The sequence below is a fragment of the Rhinatrema bivittatum genome, chromosome 1, assembly GCF_901001135.1.
Source record: "Rhinatrema bivittatum chromosome 1, aRhiBiv1.1, whole genome shotgun sequence".
In the NCBI taxonomy this organism is placed as follows: Eukaryota; Metazoa; Chordata; class Amphibia; order Gymnophiona; family Rhinatrematidae; genus Rhinatrema; species Rhinatrema bivittatum.
The window spans coordinates 822,417,228-822,435,381 of NC_042615.1; the positions used below are offsets into that span (position 1 = coordinate 822,417,228).

General features: G+C 43.1%; 1 protein-coding gene across 1 annotated transcript in view; it reads right to left on the minus strand.

Annotated features, from left to right (window-relative positions):
• The window catches only part of LOC115073477 (polymeric immunoglobulin receptor-like), a 102,689-nt gene that overhangs the window by 35,583 nt on the left and 48,952 nt on the right, over positions 1 to 18,154 (minus strand). The window contains exon 4 of the mRNA XM_029571918.1: positions 12,475 to 12,798. Coding sequence (XP_029427778.1) covers positions 12,475 to 12,798 — 324 coding nt within the window. The remainder of the gene's footprint in view (positions 1 to 12,474; positions 12,799 to 18,154) is intronic.

Sequence of the window (18,154 nt, forward strand, 5' to 3'; positions counted from 1 at the left end):
TTGGGGGGGTTCGGGAGGGTGGGGGATTTATTTTAAAGGGTCGGGGTGGGTTTTAGGGTTGTTTTAGTGTGCCGGTTTTTGATTTACACGATTTACATGATATTTTAAAAACCCAAACTGCGATGATCCGATTCCCTCCCCCTCCCAGCCGAAATCGATCGTTAAGACGATAGATCACACGATTCACATCTCTAGTAGTAACTGTCCCTCCGTACAAGTTACCCCATTTAGATTTGTTATATCTAAACTTAACATAGGTTACCCCATTTCTTTATTTCCGTCCTCAAGCCTGTAGAGATCCCCAGTGTTTATCCCTTGCCCTTATGAATTCCATCACCATTCTCATCTTCACCACCTCTTCTGGGTGGGCATTTCATGCATCCACCACCCTCTCTGTGAAGAAATATTTCCTGATGTTGTTCTGAGCTGTCACCCCTAGAGTTTCATGTCAGGACCCCTAGTTCTACAGTTTCCATTCCAGTGGAAAGTGTTTGATGTTTCAGCATTATTAATACCTTGCAGATATCTGAAGCTCTGTATCCTATATCCCCTGCACCTCTTCTCCTCTAGGATATACATATTCAAGTCCTTCAGTCTCATCTCATATGGCTTTTGATGCCTCCATCTTGTCCCCTTTTTTCAGATAAGGTCTGCACAACTGAACGCAGTGCTCCAGGTGAGGCCTCACCAAGGACCTGTACAAGGGCATTATGAACTCCCTTTTCCTGCTGGTTATTCTTCTCTCTGTGCAGCCCAGCATTTTTCTGGCTTTAGCTTTTGCCTTGTAACATTACTTTGCATCTTAAGATCACTAGACCCTATCACCCCAAGGTCCCTCTCCTAGTCCATGCACATTAGTCTTTCACTCCCCATCATATACAGCTCTTTTGGATCACTGCACCCCAAATACATGATTCTGTACTTGTCATTGAATCCCACCTGCCAAACCTTTGACCACTCTTCAAGCTTTCTTAACACCTTCACCTTTTATTCTCTCTATTTCTTCAGGCATGGCCACTCTTGCAGATCTTAGTGATATCCGCAAAAAGACAAATTTTTCCTTCTATCCCTTCTGCAATGTCGCTCACAAACACACTGAACACAATCAGTCCCAAAACTGATCCTTGAGGTACTCCACCTAGCACTGTTTACTCTTCAGTGTAAGTTTCATTTACTATTACACACTGTCTGCAGTCAGTCAACCAATTTGTAATCCATTCCACCAATCAGATTCGGTCCCCAAGAGCATGGATGGACATGGGGTATGTGAGAAATCCCATTTACTGAAGAGAATGTATGGGATGAACTAGGAAAACTGAAAGTGGACAAGGCTTTGGGGCTGGATGAGGTACATCCCAGGATACTAAGGGAACTCAGAGATGTGCTGTGGGTTCACTGAAAGATCTGTTGAATAGATCCCTGCAAACAGGAGTAGTGTTGCACGATTGGAGAAGAGTGGTAGTGGTTCTGCTTCACAGGGGCAAAGTGGTAACAACAATGACAGAAATTTTCTAAGGCACTGTTTGAAAAGCAAAGAAGCAGTTAGAATGGGAACAAACCACCAAGGGCTTGAAAGAGGGCACCAACAATAGTGGTATGAATCCTTGAAAGCAGCATTAGAGGCAAAGATGCACCAAGAGTGGCATCAACATCCTAAGGCACCATGAAGAGGGATGAAGCAGAAAAGATGGTAGAACAAACCCCAAGGCACTGACAAAGGAACAAAGCAGCAGAAGGAGTGGCACCAACACACCACAGCACCATGAGAGGTGCAAAACAGCCAGCCAGAATGCCAACAATACCCCAAGGTGTAGCATGAGAGGTATGACAGCAAGGCAGAGAGACAGCAAGTCCTTCAAGGTGCAAAATACTGGGATTGGCAGCAATGTTTTGTTGTGCTTGGGGGTGGACCCTTGTCCTGTGGCAGTGGAGATACGCCTCCTGGTAGGGACCAGGAGGCAACTGCCCCCAGGGGGTGGAGCACGGAAGGAGACAGAGGCTAGGAAGAGCTTCACCACTGGAAGCCTGAAGTCCCCCCGGGAGGAACCCATAGGGACCCGGGCCGCTTGGACTTAGGTGGGCCTTGAAGGGTCTTCTGGGAGAGTGGGAGTCCGGCGTGCCCACAGACAGAAGGGGAACGCGGTCAGGTTCGAGACAGGAGGTCAGGTGGAATAAGGAGGACCAGAAGAGCATAGATGATAACAAAGCTAGGAACAGAGCCAGAATCTAGAGATGAGGTCAAGCAGGCAGAGGTTAGACTCCAGGAGTCAGTCCAAGGAATGTTCAACAAAGCAGAGGTCAGGTACTGGAGGTCAGACAAGGTCACAGGCAGGCTGAGGTCAGGAGGCAGGCAGCAGACAGATGAGTCAGGAGGTAGGCAGCAGGCAGGCAGGTCGAGGAGTGGACTGGAGTCAGGAGGCAGGCAGCAGGCAGGCAGGTCGAGGAACGGACTGGGTTCAGAAGGCAGGCAGGCAGGCAGGCAAGCAGACAGGTCAAGAAGCAAACCGAGGTCAGTACCAGAGAGACAGTCCGGAGGTACTACCTGGGGAGACAAACAGACAAACAGAAACAGGAGGACGCTGGAGTACCAGGAAGCAGGAACAAGGCAGGAACAGAACTGAAACAGAAGGATCCTGGAATGAGACTTGGAACAAAACAGGAGCAAGCAACAAATGCAGTGACAATCTAGCACAGAGCCGACCCAATTGCCAAGACAAGGAAGTGCAGGCAGGGACTTCCTTATAACAGAGAATCAATCAGGGCGCGCCGCGGAGCTGAGACCCGCCCTTGGCCCTACAAGAGGCCGAGCGGTCCGCATGCATGCAGGGGTGTGGCCAACAGCGCCGAAGGCACCGAATGAGGCCTAGTGCACAGTTGAAGGCCCGGCGACCACCATTGCGGGACGCCGGTGCCTGGAAGTGCTAGCAGCTGCCTCTAGGGAGGATGACCGGGGACCTGCCATGGAACCATGAAGGTGAGCAGGCCCATGGGCGGGACGGGTGTGAACAGGGCGTGTAACATGTTTTTTTTAACTTTATAATTATTAAAATTTTTATACATATACAAAGCAAAAAAATACATTGCATACAGAAAATGAATGACATCTCATCAAAAACAGGAAAAAAAACCTCCACAAAAAGAAACTAAACAATTTAAAGCAAAATAAAATAAGATGCCCATCCCCTTAAGGAAAAGATCAATGCGGGGCATAGAAATTAAGGAGACATTAGATAAGAGTATAGTGATAGGCGTATACTACCATCCACCTGGATAAAATGGTCAGACAGATGATGAAATGCTAAGAGAAATCAGGGAAGCAAACCAATTTGGCAGTGCAATAATAATGGGAGATTTCAATTACCCCAATATTGACTGGGTAAATGTAACATCAGGACTTGCTAGAGACATAAAGTTCCTGGATGTAATAAATGACAGCTTCATGGAGCAATTGGTTCAGGAACCAACAAGAGAGGGAGCTATTTTAAATTTAATTCTTAGTGGAACGCAGGATTTGGTGAGAGAGGTATCGGTGGTGGGGCCACTTGGCAATAGTGATCATAACATGATCAAATTTAAACTAATAACTGGAAGGGGGACAATAAGTAAATCTGCAGCTCTAACACTAAACTTTCAAAAGGGAAACTTTGATAAAATGAGGAAAATAGAAAGAAACTGAAAGGTGCAGCTGTAAAGTTAAAAGTGTTCAACAGGCTTGGGCATTGTTTAAAAATACAATCCTAGAGGCGCAGTCCATATGTATTCCACACATTAAGAAAGGTGGAAAGAAGGCAAAACGATTACTGTCATGGTTAAAAGGTGAGGTAAAAGAGGCTATTTTAGCCAAAAAAATGCTTCAAAAATTGGAAGATGGAGACATCTGAAGAAAATAGGATAAAACATAAGCATTGCCAAGTTAAGTGTAAAACATTGATAAGACAGGTGAAGAGAGAATTTGAAATGAAGTTGGCCATAGAGGCAAAAACTCATAATAAAAACTCTTAAAAATATATCCGAAGCAAGAAACCTGTGAGGGAGTCGGTTGGACCATTAGATGACCAAGGGGTTAAAGGTGCTCTTAGGGAAGATAAGGCCATTGCAGAAAGACTAAATTAATTCTTTGCTTCCGTGTTTACTAATAAGGATGTTGGGGAGATACCAGTTCCGGAGATGGTTTTCAGGGGTGATGAGTCAGACAAACTGAACGAAATCACTGTGAACCTGGAAGATGTAGTAGGCCAGATTGACAAACTAAAGAGTAGCAAATCACCTGGACCGGATGGTATGCAGCCTAGGGTACTGAAGGAACTAAAAAATGAAATTTCTGATCTATTGGTTAAAATTTGTAACCTATCATTAAAATCATCCATTGTACCTGAAGACTGGAAGGTGGCCAATGTAACCCCAATATTTAAAAAAGGCTCCAGGGGCAATCCGTTTAACTATAGACCAGTGAGCCTGACTTCAGTGCCAGGAAAAATAGTGGAAACTATTCTGAAGATCAAAATCGTAGAGCATATAGAAAGACATGACTTAATGGGACACAGTCAACATGGATTTACCCAAGGGAAGTCTTGCCTAACAAATCTGCTTCATTTTTTTTGAAGGGGTTAATAAACATGTAGATAAAGGTGAACCGGTGGATGTAGTGTATTTGGACTTTCAGAAGGCATTTGACAAAGCCCCTCATGAGAGGCTTCTACAAAAACTAAAAAGTCATGGGATAGGAGGCGATGTCCTTTCGTGGATTACAAACTGGTTAAAAGACAGGAAACAGAGAGGAGGATTAAATGGTCAATTTTCTCAGTGGAAAGTGTAAACAGTGGAGTGCCTCAGGGATCTGTACTTGGACCGGTGCTTTTCAATATAAATGATCAGGAAAGGAATACGAGGAGTGAGATTATCAAATTTGCAGATGATACAAAATTATTCAGAGTAGTTAAATCACAAACGGACTGTGATACATTACAGGAGGACCTTGCAAGACTGGAAGATTGGGCATCCAAATGGCAGATGAAATTTAATGTGGACAAGTGCTAGGTGTTGCATGTAGGGAAAAATAAACCTTGCTATAGTTACACGATGTTAGGTTCCATATTAGGAGCTACCACCCAGGAAAAAGATCTAGGCATCATAGTGGATAATACTTTAAAATTGTCGGCTCAGTGTGCTGCAGCAGTCAAAAAAGCAAACAGAATGTTAGGAATTATTAGGAAGGGAAAGGTGAATAAAACGGAAAATGTCATAATGCCTCTATATCGCTCAATGGTGAGACCGCACCTTGAATACTGTGTATAATTCTGTTTGCCGCATATCAAAAAAGATATAGTTGCGATGGAGAAGGTACAGAGAAGGGCAACCAAAATGATAAAGTGGATGGAACAGCTCCCCTATGAGGAAAGGCTGAAGAGGTTAGGGATGTACAGCTTGAAGTGACGGCTGAGGGGGGATATGATAGAGGTCTTTAAGATCATGAGAGGTCTTGAACGAGTAGATGTGACTCGCTTATTTACACTTTCGAATAATAAAAGGACTAGGGGGCATTCCATGAAGTTAGCAAGTAGCCCATTTAAGACTAATTGAAGAAAATTCTTTTTCAATCAACGCACAATATAGCTCTGGAATTTACATAAGAACATAAGAAATTGCCATGCTGGGTCAGACCAAGGGTCCATCAAGCCCAGCATCCCGTTTCCAACAGAGGCCAAACCAGGCCACAAGAACCTGTCAATTATCCAAACACTAAGAAGATCCCATGCTACTGATGCAATTAATAGCAGTGGCTAGGATGTGGTTAGTGCAGTTAGTGTAGCTGGGTTCAAAACAGGTTTGGATATGTTCTTGGAGGAGAAGTTTACTTAGGGAATAGTCACTTCTATTAATTGCATCAGTAGCATGGGATCTTCTTAGTGTTTGGGTAATTGCCAGGTTCTTGTGGCCTGGTTTTGGCCTCTGTTGGAAACAGGATGCTGGGCTTGATGGACCCTTGGTCTGACCCAGCATGGCATGTTCTTATGTTCTTATCAATATAACAAAGAAACTAGCATAGTCGTTTTTGACTGTGTGAAATATTTATGGAGCAATGCCCTAAAGCTATTGGGCTGCTGAAAAAGATATTAAAGGGCTTCAGTAGTCCAAAAAAAGATTTCAATTGGTCTGGAAGATAAAGTACATATTATTTTGATATTTAACCACACATATACAGGTTTTCTAAGAGCAAAGACACAAACTAAGGAAATGGTGTTTTGTCCAAGAGCAAGAAATTCCTTTCTTCTCAATTGTAACTGCCCATGAAATAAAAAGGAAACATTCCTAAGGTATCTTTTCCTTTTCCTGACGCCACTTAAATCTTGCTCAGAGATAAAGGAAATAAGTAAGGTTGATGATTCAATGATCTCAGGAATGACTTCTCAAGGTAATTTGCTAAATTATTCATAGTAGGAAGCTGTGCACCCTGACGTTGTGAAATTTTGGGCCAAGCAGTCCCCAATAAATATTATTCTCTATTGATTAAAGGAACCTTTTTCAGATTCACAATGAGGTATCTCTCCCACCACTTTGGGGCAGTTCAAATGTCTAGCATGATTTTCCAGGGATTCAATCCGCCTAGATAGGGCAATCCAATCCTTTACAACGGTTGCATTAAACAACTGTGTTTCCTTTAAAGCAGACTCAATGGCCCAGACCTTCATTTTCATTTCTGAAATCTGAGAGTCAGTTCAAACCTATAGTCTCAAGCTTGGCTGATAACGCATCAGTCTTCTTAGCAGACCCATTTAAAGATTTCCCAAAGCTCATCAGCAGCTCCCAAACAGAGTCCAGCATTACTACTGCTGGTTTAGCAGGAAGAAAGAATGACTCACCAGGAAAAAGCAACTGGTCATATTGGATGGGTCTTAGCCGACCCCGATCCCGATGAAGCTGCCTGAACCACCGAGTTCTAACATCCTTCAACAGGAGAGGAAGAGGCCAGAAACATGCCAGATTCTTCCTCCTTAGGGTCTTCCAACCCAGAAGGTAATATCAACTGCTCAGACTCCAATCCACTGCATTCCCCCTCCCCTCCACCTCGGCCGCTGGGATCGCATCATCACAGGAGAAGCTCTGATTCAAGGGACTGAGCAAAGTATCTCTAGGCAGCTCAGGTGCTACCTTGCCTCAAACCACAATGGAGGCTTCAGTCCCCTACCACACAGTTGAGGGGGACATAAGCAATGAAATGCTCTGCTGACCAGGTAAAAGTGTAGTATCTGGAGGGTAGATCCACACTTTACGTTTCTGTTTAGGTGGCATAATGAACAACAAAGGAAATAGCTGAAAGTAACTCATGGAGCAGAAAGTATGTCCTTCTTCACGCCAACATATTACCCCGCCTCGGTATGGCAGCAATGTTGAATGGAAGAAAGACTCCTAAGGTGAAGGATAAGCAGTATTGCAGCAAAGCAGAGTGGCATGGGAGATATCTGTTTTCCTGTGGAAGCACTTGCCACTGGTCAGATATAATACAAGAGAATGTTCTGCTGTCAGTTTTCTATTTATGGGGTCCTTGTACTATGATTCTGTAACTGTGAACTATATAAAAAAAGATGTATCATATTGGTGATTGTATGTATAATTAAATACTGTTTAAATTTCTAAAAAATTCTGACCAATAGATTATTTGCCACACATTATTTCGTTGTTGTAAATATTCTATTTATGACAGAGCTTTTATTCCATTCTGCTGCTTGGTTAAATTTTGCATTCTTGTGAAATTTGCTTTCCAATTGAAACATTAGCACAATCAGAACATGACAATAATCACTTCTCATTGTGGCTTTCCTGGTAATTTGTGAGGTTTGCTTTATTATGAAAGATTTTTTCATATTCTGTAGTTGAACACAGGCTTTTCCTTTTATTTATTTTTTGATGTTACATTAGTTCTCTCTTCTTTCTGAAACTTTTACCACATTCAGAACATGTAAAAAGGTCTTTCTTCTGCATGTTTTCTGTTCTGCCTGTATTTTTTTCTTATGAGTTAGAGTTTCTGTGGACAAAACATCCCAATAAAGCCAACAAGCAAACAGGGTGGGAGAACCAGGCTAGGACTGTACAGAGACAGAACAACAACAACAAAAAAAGAACCATAAAACAAGTGGAGTGGGAAAAGAAACTTGTATTTTTTCACAATTTTTTTCTGGGGACAAAAATCTCAGTATATCCAACAAACAGGATCGAAGAACAACACTGGGATTTAGAGAGGTAGAACTCATTTAAGAACAATATAACAGGTGGAGTGGGAAGAGGAACTTCTGGGTTTTTTTTCTTTATTTCTCATCTATTTTTCTGGGGACAAATCAAACACCACAGTATGACTAACAAACTAACAATAGCAAACAACATGAGGCACCAAAACTCCCATGCTGTCACATATTAGGCATGGCAGATAGGCAGAGCATTAAAGACCTCTAAGATAGTACAAGGGGGCATGGCAGCTAGGCAAATAGCAACAAGACTTCTAAGTTGCTACATCTGGGACATGGCAGATAGAGTGGTAGCAGCAAGACCCCTATAGTGGTACATCTGAGACATGGCAAGTAGGCATGCGTTAGCAAGACCCCTAAGGTGTTATAAGGGGCATGAAATGCAGGTAGATCAGTAGCAGCAAGATTCCGCTAAGATGGTACATAAGGGGCATAGCAGCTAGGCAAACTGATAGCAGCAAGACCCCTTGCGTAGTACATCTGTGGCATGTTAGGTAGCCAGTAAGCAATAGAAATAAGACCGCTAAGGGGTCTGCGCTGCCTATCTGCCATACTGCGCAGACCCCTTAGGGGTCTGCGCAGTACGGAAAGAGTCCTAAGATAGAATATAGCAAGGCCCCTAAGGTGATACATCTGAGGCAGGACAGATAGAGTAGTAGCAGCAAGAACCTAAGGTGATATGAGGGACATGGCAGGAAGGCAAAGTGGTAGCAACAAAACTATTAAAGCATAAGGCACATGAAAGGTAGGCAGAACGTTAGCAGCAAGACCCCTAAGTTGGTACATCTGGGGCATGGCAGGAAGGCCAAGGAATAACAGCAAGACTCCTAAGGTGGTGCATAAGGGGCATGGCCGATAGGCATACTGGTAGCAGTATGACTCCTAGAGTAGTACATCTGTGACATGTTAGGAGGCCAGTAAGCAATAGCAATAAGACCCCTAAGATGGTGTAAGGGGCGTTGCAGATAGGCAGAGTGGTATGGAAAGAGCTTTAAGGTGGTATATCTGGAGAATGGCAGATAAGCAGAGCTGTTGCAGAAAGACCCCAAAGGTGATATAAGGGACATGGAAGTTAGGCAGAGCAGTAGCAGCAAGATCCTTAAGATAGTACATATGGGGCATGGCAGGAAGGCAGAGTGGTAGCAATAAGATCCCTATGGTGGTATAAGGGGCATGGCAGAAATGCAGAGTGGTAGAATAAGACCCCTATGGTGGTATAAGAGGCATGGCAGAAAGGCAGAGTGGTAGCAGTAAGACCGTTAAGGTGTAAGGGTCATAGCAGGTAGGTAGAATGTTAGCAGCAAGACTCCTAAATTGGTATATCTGAGGCATAGCAGGTAGTCAGAGTGGTAGGAGACAGACTTCTCAAGTGGTATAAAGTGCATTGTATATAGGCAGAGCAATACAGAAAGACCCCTAAGGTGGTACATCTGGAGAATATCAGGTAGGCAGAGCTGTTGCAGCCAGATGCCTAAAGTAGCATAAGGAGCTTGGAAGATAGGCAGATCAGTAGCAGCAAGACCCCCTAAGGTGGTAAATAAGGGGCATGGCAGATGGGTATACTGGTAGCAGTAAGACCACCAGCATAGTACATCTATGGCATGTCAGTTAGACAGAGCGATAGCAGTAAGACTGGTGTAAGGGGCCTGGCAGGTAGGCTGACCAGTATGCAAAAAGTCCTAAGGTAGTATATCTGGAAAATGGCAGGTAGGCAGATCCATCGCAGCAAGAGTCCTAAGGTGATATATTTGGGGCATAGCAGATAGAGCAGTAGCAGCAAGTATTTAAGGTGGAATAAGGGACGTGGCAGTTAGGCAGAGTGGTAGCAACAAGACCCCTATAGTGGCAGGAAGGTAGATTTGTAGCAACAAGACCCTGAAGGTGTAAAGGTAATGGCAGGTAGCCAGAGTGGTATGGAAAGACTCCTAAGGTGCTACATCTGAAGAACGGTAGGTAGGCAGAGCCATTGCAGCAAGACCAGTAAGGTGGGATAAGGAGCCTGACAAGTAAGCAGAGCAGTACCTGCCATACCCCTAAGTTGGTACATCTGAGATATGGCAACAAAATTAAGATGTTATAAAGGGTATGAAGGCTAGGGATATCAGAAGCAGCAAGACCCCTAAGATATGCCTTACTGCATCTAAGGCAAGGTCCATAAGCAAAGTACATCAAGCAGCACTGTCTGAATTTTCAGGAAGGCTCATCACCCAGTACAAAATGTTACTAGCTGAAATATGGGTATCATAAGTTTGGGGGATAACTGCACAGAGTGGCAGTTTCTACTTTAAGCTTGCTGGGCAGATTGAATGGATCATTTGTTCTTTTCTGCCATCATTACTATGGTACTATGGTTGAAAGAGCAGTAGAAGCAAGAACCTAATGTAGAATAAGGGGCATGGCAGGTAGGTAGAGCGGTAGCAGTAAGACCCCCTAAGGTGGTACATATAGGTAGTCAAAACATCAACAAGCTCTTCGGGATGCTTTCAGTCATCTTGCCACACACATGGAAATTCTGGAAACCCAAGGAATGACAGACTGATTTTCAAAAAGTGAATTAACAAACAACAAATAAATTGCACCCCAAAATTGTGAATAAAATCATATAAATCAATTTAGTTGGAAGAAAACTTCAGAAGCACAGTCTTGGCAACACATGCCATTGATGTGAAAAAAGCACCATCATAAGTGAAAAAACTCTGTGTCTGCTTTTCTGTTTATGTGCAAAAAATGTTTTTTAATTTACATTTGTTTAAATATTTTTAATCCAAAAAATGTATTAACACTGCTGCAGTTCTCCATAGTATCTCCCACCCTAACCATCCCCCAGCAAAGAGAAAAATCTTAATCAGCAGCAAGTGCCAATGTAGAATAATTAATTAATTTGTGATCCACTTAGCATGAACTTCGATATAGGTGGAATAGAAACATCTTTTTAATAAATAAGTAAGTGACACTTGCTGTCTTTCTCTGAGACCATGGCAGCACAGAAAAGATTAGAAGCAGTCTTGTACCAGTGCCAGAAATCCAAAAAGCAGAAATGCCCTTCTCTGGCCAAAGCTAGAGAGGAAATACAGACCTTCTTGCACACACTCAGATTTTATAGTGGCAGTGGGTTAATGTTATTTGATCCAGATAGCAGCAATAAGTACTTTAGAAAAATGCCTCACTATGATTTGTTTCGTGTATCATTTCCTTGCCAATGTTTGCTGAGTCAGCTCTGGCAAGATGGTGAGGTCACACAGGGAAGGGCTGGTTGCTATAATTACTTGCACCAGTTGTTTTTTGGTTTGTTTTTTTTTGCAGAGAGCAGTCATAGACTTTAATGGGCCATAGAAATGAATTGGAGAAATAATATTTGTTGCATTTGTGGGTGTCCTGCATTCATTTTGGGGATATACAAATGAAAAAAAATGGACTAATGGATTCTATTTCATATATTATTTAGATTAAAAACAGCAAGAAAATAGTTTTTCCCATTTTTATTTGATAATGGTACAAGGAAGCTATACATGTGTGTATTGTGCTTTGAACAAGAATACTCTTAACTGCTGTAATGTGGCATTAGAGCACAGATCTGTACCATCCTCTCTTTATGTAAGGTAAAGAGGAGTTGGGATTTTCAGAAATAGAATCATGTTGTTACTGAACTTAGTAGGGCTCAGATTTTAATGGGATGTAGTCACTAAAATAAGAGTTAGTGGCTGCTAGATTTAGATGATCAAGAATAGCCATTCCCATGACCTGGGGAGGACTTGGCTTCCTAACCCCGAGTAAGCAAATAATAGTCATAATTCTAGCCAGCTAAGTCTTAGCCAGCTATATTTAGGGGTATTTTCAGTTAAAATTTAGCTGCCTATCTTAGGAGCTCTAAGGCTAATGGAAAATGGACTCCATAATATATTTAACACAGCCCTCATCTGCTTTTCTTCCTTTATGGTAAAAAAAAAAAAAAAAGGCAGTGCTCTTTTCTCTTCTTAACTAAGTGGATTTGGAAAAAAGGCTCTGAAAATAACAATAATAACAATAACAAAATTAATGCATTTCCTGCTAATTTCTGGGCACAGTCAGTCAATGCTGAGCCTAACAGGTAGTGAACTTCAAACTGATAATGGCCCAGGCTGCTTCTTCACAATGCTGGGGGACGAGGTTATTGAATCCTCACCATTAGTCTCCCCATTCTCTCCGTGCCGACAATCATGTATTATTAGCATGAGATGCCGGGCTCTGTACTTACCTGGAAGAACAGTCACCATCGCAGGGACCCCAGAATCCCAGAGTGGCCGCTCTATCCCACACCAGTACTTCCCACTGTCTGCCTCGGTGAGCTGCTTCATGGTCACTGTGAACATGAGGGCTGCTGGATCATCCCTGATGGAGATTCTACACCTCTTCTTCTTGGACTCTGTGTCAACAAGGACGTCGCAGGAACTCCACGCCTCTCCCCTGCACCAGTACTTCCTCTTAATTGCATAGACACTCTCATACTGGCACTGCAGCGTGAGCGATCCTCCAGCAAGACCCTTCACTTCTCTCTGGCCAGTCAGCCCCCATGAACCTTCTGCAAAGAGACAGGAGGACACATGAATCAGTAATGTGCCCAGCATTCTCATTCCAGATAAATAAGTTCATAAATAAATAATTGCTGATTCAGAAAGGAAGTGCTCTCCCATACATTTTCATAATTCATTTTCTGAGATTTATCTAAAAATCTTAAATAGTAAAGGCTTCCACCTCCAATGAGCAGGGTCCACGGCTCATTTCTCTTTCTGAAACTCTCTCATGTAATGTTTGCTGTGGCAGGGAGGTATTTCCTGCTGTCCCTGCAGTGCACTCTTAAAGAAGACCAGTCATCAACCCAGAATGTAGTCATATGCTGGAAGGAGCCAAGGAAGGAAGAAGTCATCTCTGGGTAATTTTTCATCTGAGAGACATGGCAGAACCAATCCTGGGTTGAATGCTTCAAGCTGGCCTGACTTTCCAGAGCAGAAAAAGGCTAGTTTGAAGGAACATGTTTGACATCTAGGGACCAACTTATCTTTGCTTACTGGATGATGAACAAGATGAAGGCCAAGAAAGAAAGATGGGTCAGAGAAGAGGTCACTCAGAGAATGCAAAGCCTTGGAAAGATCCTGGAAAAACATTGCTATGTGTGGGATATAAGACAATCAGTGAGGAAGCATTTTGTGCAGTGCACTGATGTGGGAGAAAGCAAGTTCATGTTTGTGCAAAGAATCCTGCCTGATGGTATTTCCATCACCAAGCCAGATCCAGTACATAAGAGCCAATAAACATTCAACCATCTCATTAGGTTGGACTGGGACTGCAGAATGCAGGAGAGATGTGCAGAAGGAAAACATTTGTTTCGATTCAGTTTTCATTTCGCAGGGACCCAAATTCATTGCATTTGTTTCATAGTTAGGAATGGGGGGGGGGGGGGGGACACGACCAATTTGTTGATTAGTTTTATTCTTTTCCTGTTTTCTCATTAAAGTCAAAATCTTGTCCAAAGTATTGGCCGATAGAATGGGGGCTGTACTCCCTCGTCTCATTTCAGATTTTCAAGTGGGCTTTGTCAAAGGCAGATCTACGTCCCTTCACATTGCCAAGCTCCTTACTGCAATCTCGGTGTAAACTACACAAAATATTCCCCCAATTGCAATAGGCTTCGACTTGGAAAAAGTGTTCGAAAGGGTGTCTTGGCCATACCTTTTCTCCACTCTGGGCAGATTTGGATTTCAGGGAAACATTACCCAATACATCTCACTGCTGTATCTCAACCCCACCTCCCACATAATTGCCAATGGTTTCAGATCAGAGGATGTTAAGGTGAGATGGGGAGTTCGACAGGGGTGTCCCCTCTCTGCTCTACTTTATATCTTAGCCATTGACCCCTATTGCGAAAGATAGATCTGACTGACGAGATCACCAGACTCGTTCAAAATAGCCGCTTTCGCGGACAATGTCTTAATCTTTTTGACTAACCCGGTTATCTCCCTTGCACCACTCCTATCACTTCAACGTGAATATGGCCAATTTGCGGGGTTACGGGTCAATCAAGATAAGTCCGAGGCCTTGGCAGTGGGGGGAAGGAACACTCAGCTTGGAAGGTGCCTTTCCCTCTAAAATGGGTTGAGAAGGAACTGAACTATTTGGGCATCAATATACCATCTGCCTTATCATCTTTGTTTGCTGCCAATATTTGCCCATTAATCCAGACCACCTCTCAACTTCTCACAAAATGGCAGGGGTTGCCCTTGTCCTTATTTGGATGGGTGCAACTTTTTAAGATGATGATCCTTCCCAAATGGCTCTACATCTTACAAATGGTCCCACTTTGGCTATTAAAAAGGGATTATAGAGCAGTAATGGCCATCATGAGGAAATTCCTTTGGAATGGGAAAAGAGCGTGGATATCTTTGTCAGTTTTGATGCAACCCCTTTACAAAGGAGGTATAAACTGCCCCAATTTACTGTTCTATAACCTAGCCTGCATGCTACATTTGATACAACATACTATACCCCAACTCGACTTCTTCAGAGTTGGATGGAAGACCACTTTCTCAACTACATACTGCAAGCCCTGAGTTCATATCTTCCCCACCATCTCTCTTCAGTGATTCTGGTCTCCTCATGTCGCAAAGCCTGGCTATTCCTGCGCCAAATTCTCAAAATCCCCTCGTGCTTAACACCCTTACTGAGTATATGTAATAATGGCCTTTTTGTGCCAGCCCAAGTGAACTCTAGATTTCATTTCTGGTGTGACTGCGGCCTACAGTTTGTACATCAACTATTATCACATTCCTCCGCCCAACTTTTTAGTTTTCCCAAAATTCAACATCAGTTTCAAATATCGATGACTGAGTTCTATGCTTATTTACAGCTCCGCCATTTTATATATTCATCCTACGAGGCTTTTATGAGCACCCCTGAAAGTACATTGTTACGATGCATCATGCTTGAAGGATGGGAAAGTTTTCACCTTCGATGTGCTGGAACAGGCAATGGAATGGCTTACTAAAATGGACGGTCACAGCTGACATTGCTCCCTATGGGGCCAACACAGTCTTACAACATGGTCTAGGCTGACTTAGGATATGACATTAACAAGAAACCAGTGAGTCTGTCCAGTAGTTGCAGACCAAGTGGTTAGCAATACAAGCCAGTTATGTTGTTGCACAGTGTATATGCCTTGTTTAGCAAAGGTTAACTGTTATATTAGGCATTTTTCACAGGCATACTGGATCTTGGGGGGCCTTCTCTTTCCTTTCTGGTGAGGGGGGGGGCCTTCTCTTTCCTTTCTGGTGAGGAGGGAAACTAGTTACGTTGGTTATGGGGGGACTTGGGATGTTTCTAGGGCAGGGTTGGGGAGGAGGGGCATTAGTGGGGATTGGCTCTCAACAAGGACTTCATAGCGGAGATGATCTTCTAGGGGAATCTGGTATCTATACATTTCTGGTGAAAATCCACTTGCATTTGAACAAAGTTCAGGAAGCGCGACAGCTGGGGATCCAGGCTGGGAGGCCACCTGGCTGGCAAAGAGATAGAATGTTGCAATAGGCTGATTATTTATGGCCAGTGAATGGGCTGCCTGAGATTTTGTTCTTGGAATGTGGGAGGGCTGGGTACACCAATAAAGCGGCAAAAGGTCCTAAGTGCGCTAAATAGACAAAAGGCGGAAATAATAGGGCTACAAGAAACACACCTATCCGAGCCTGAGAGTAGAAAACTTAAACGGGGATGGGTAGGCCACTGCTTTTTTGTCCCAGCAGTGGGGCACAAAGCAGGCTCAGCAATTCTAATTCATAAAAATTTGCGCTTTGAGTTGATACGGCAAATATCGGATGGGGAGGGCCGAATACTTATAATTCAGGGAAAATGACAAGGATATGAGATTACCCTTTGCTCAGTATACGCCCCAAACATATACTCGCACCAATTTTTTCAGGAACTGGTGGGTTTACTGCTCCCAGTTCAGAAAGGTCCCCTTATTTTATTAGGAGACTTTAATTGTGTCCATGAGGTGAACCTAGATAAATCCCAGCCGAGTTTATCTAACAGGGATCAGCAGGATAAGGGGATTGCATATCTGTGTGAGGAATTCCATCTTTTAGATATTTGGCGTACCTTGCATCCTACAGAGAGGGACTATTTGCATGTCTCAAGGGCACATACAACCATGTCAAGAACTGATTATATACTCATCTCATAAACTTTATTCCTTAGAATTAAACAAGCCCAAATAGGAAATATTGCAATTTTGGACCATGCTATCATTTGGTTAGATATCACGGATGGCAGGGATGAGGCTCAAGCTAGGATATGGAGGTTCCCAGGCCATTTAGTGGATGATAAAAAATTCCATGGCTTTTTGCGTGATGAATGGAGAGACTATACGCAACATAACCAAGGGCATAGAGACGATCCCTGTCTCTACCAGGAAACCAGTAAAGCATTCATGAGGGGGGAGATTACGTCATATCTGATAGCGCAATTGAAGGCAATGCACAAAAATATCCTACTCCTCGCGCATCGTCTTACCCAAGCAAAAAAGCAGCCAGCACAGCAAAATAATAGCATAAATCAAACTGAATACAATACAATTTTACAGACCCTGAACTCTGTTACGTGACAGGGCACAAAAAATATTGAGAACGGGAGCCCACAAATTATTCAGATATGGAAACAAGGAAGTTGTTAGCCGACTTGGTATGCATGCAAAGAGGGAAACACTGATAAACTTAAAGATGATAGGGGCCAACCTATAACCTCCAGCTCAGTAATTTGTACAAGATTCAAGCAGTTTTATGAAGCTCATTATAGAGAAGACAGGGCAGGGGGCAGTAATGACGAGAATTAATTTTTTAAAGACCTTTAACTCCCGCAGGTCATAGAAGTCCAACTGACTAGTTTGAATAATCCCATCCAGCTGGAAGAGTTTAGCGGCCATAAAAGAAAGGAAGCGGCATAAGGCACCAGGCCCTGCTGGTATGAATGCGGAATACTATAAAATTCTGCTTAATCAGGCCTCAGACACTTTACTAAAATTCTTCCAAGATGCACAAAGGAAGCGGCACTTTCCAGAGGGGGTTACGAGAGCATATATAGCACAGTGCTGGAAAAAACAGACAAAGATCTAGCCTCTCCGGTGGTGTATTGGTCCATATCACTGCTCAACTTCGAAGCCAAACTTTTTGCTAAAATTATGGCAGATAGACTAAGTGCAGCCTTCCCATCCATAATTATGGTGCAACAGGCAAGGTTTGTTAAGGGGCGGACCATTAGTGCGAATTTGACTAAACTCTTAATCTCCATGGAAGAATGCCAGAAGCGGGGTCAGGGAGCAATAATCGTAGGATTTGATTCCGAAAAGGCATTCGATAGGGTGTCATGGCCTTATCTGTTTTCGGTTATGGATTGTTATGGCCTAAGAGGAGAAATTGTTCAGAGCATTGCCATGCTCTATCATAGTCCTACATCTGCGATATTAGCTAATGGGCAGGTCTCTTTCACTTGTTCAGGGGCATCAGCCAAGTATGTCCGTTGTCACCACTTCTATATATCTTCTTGTCAATAGACCCCTTACTCCATAAGATTGAGGCAGACCCCCTAATCCATGGGTTTACTGTGGGAAGACAAGTTTTTAAAGTGTCTGCTTTCGCAGATGATATTTTGGGTTTTCTGACTAGTCCCCAAACATCATTGCAGAGGGTGCTCATCCATCAGATGCAGTTTGGCTCCTTCGCAGGCCTCAAAATTAACAGTGACAAGTCAGAAGCTATGGCCTTGAGAGCCTCGATTCAAACTACTTGGGAAGGGACTTTCCCGTTAAAGTGGGTTGATTCTGAAATGTGCTACTTAGGAGTATGACTGATTAATGATGTGGCAGCGTTGCAAAAAGCCAATATATGTATTTA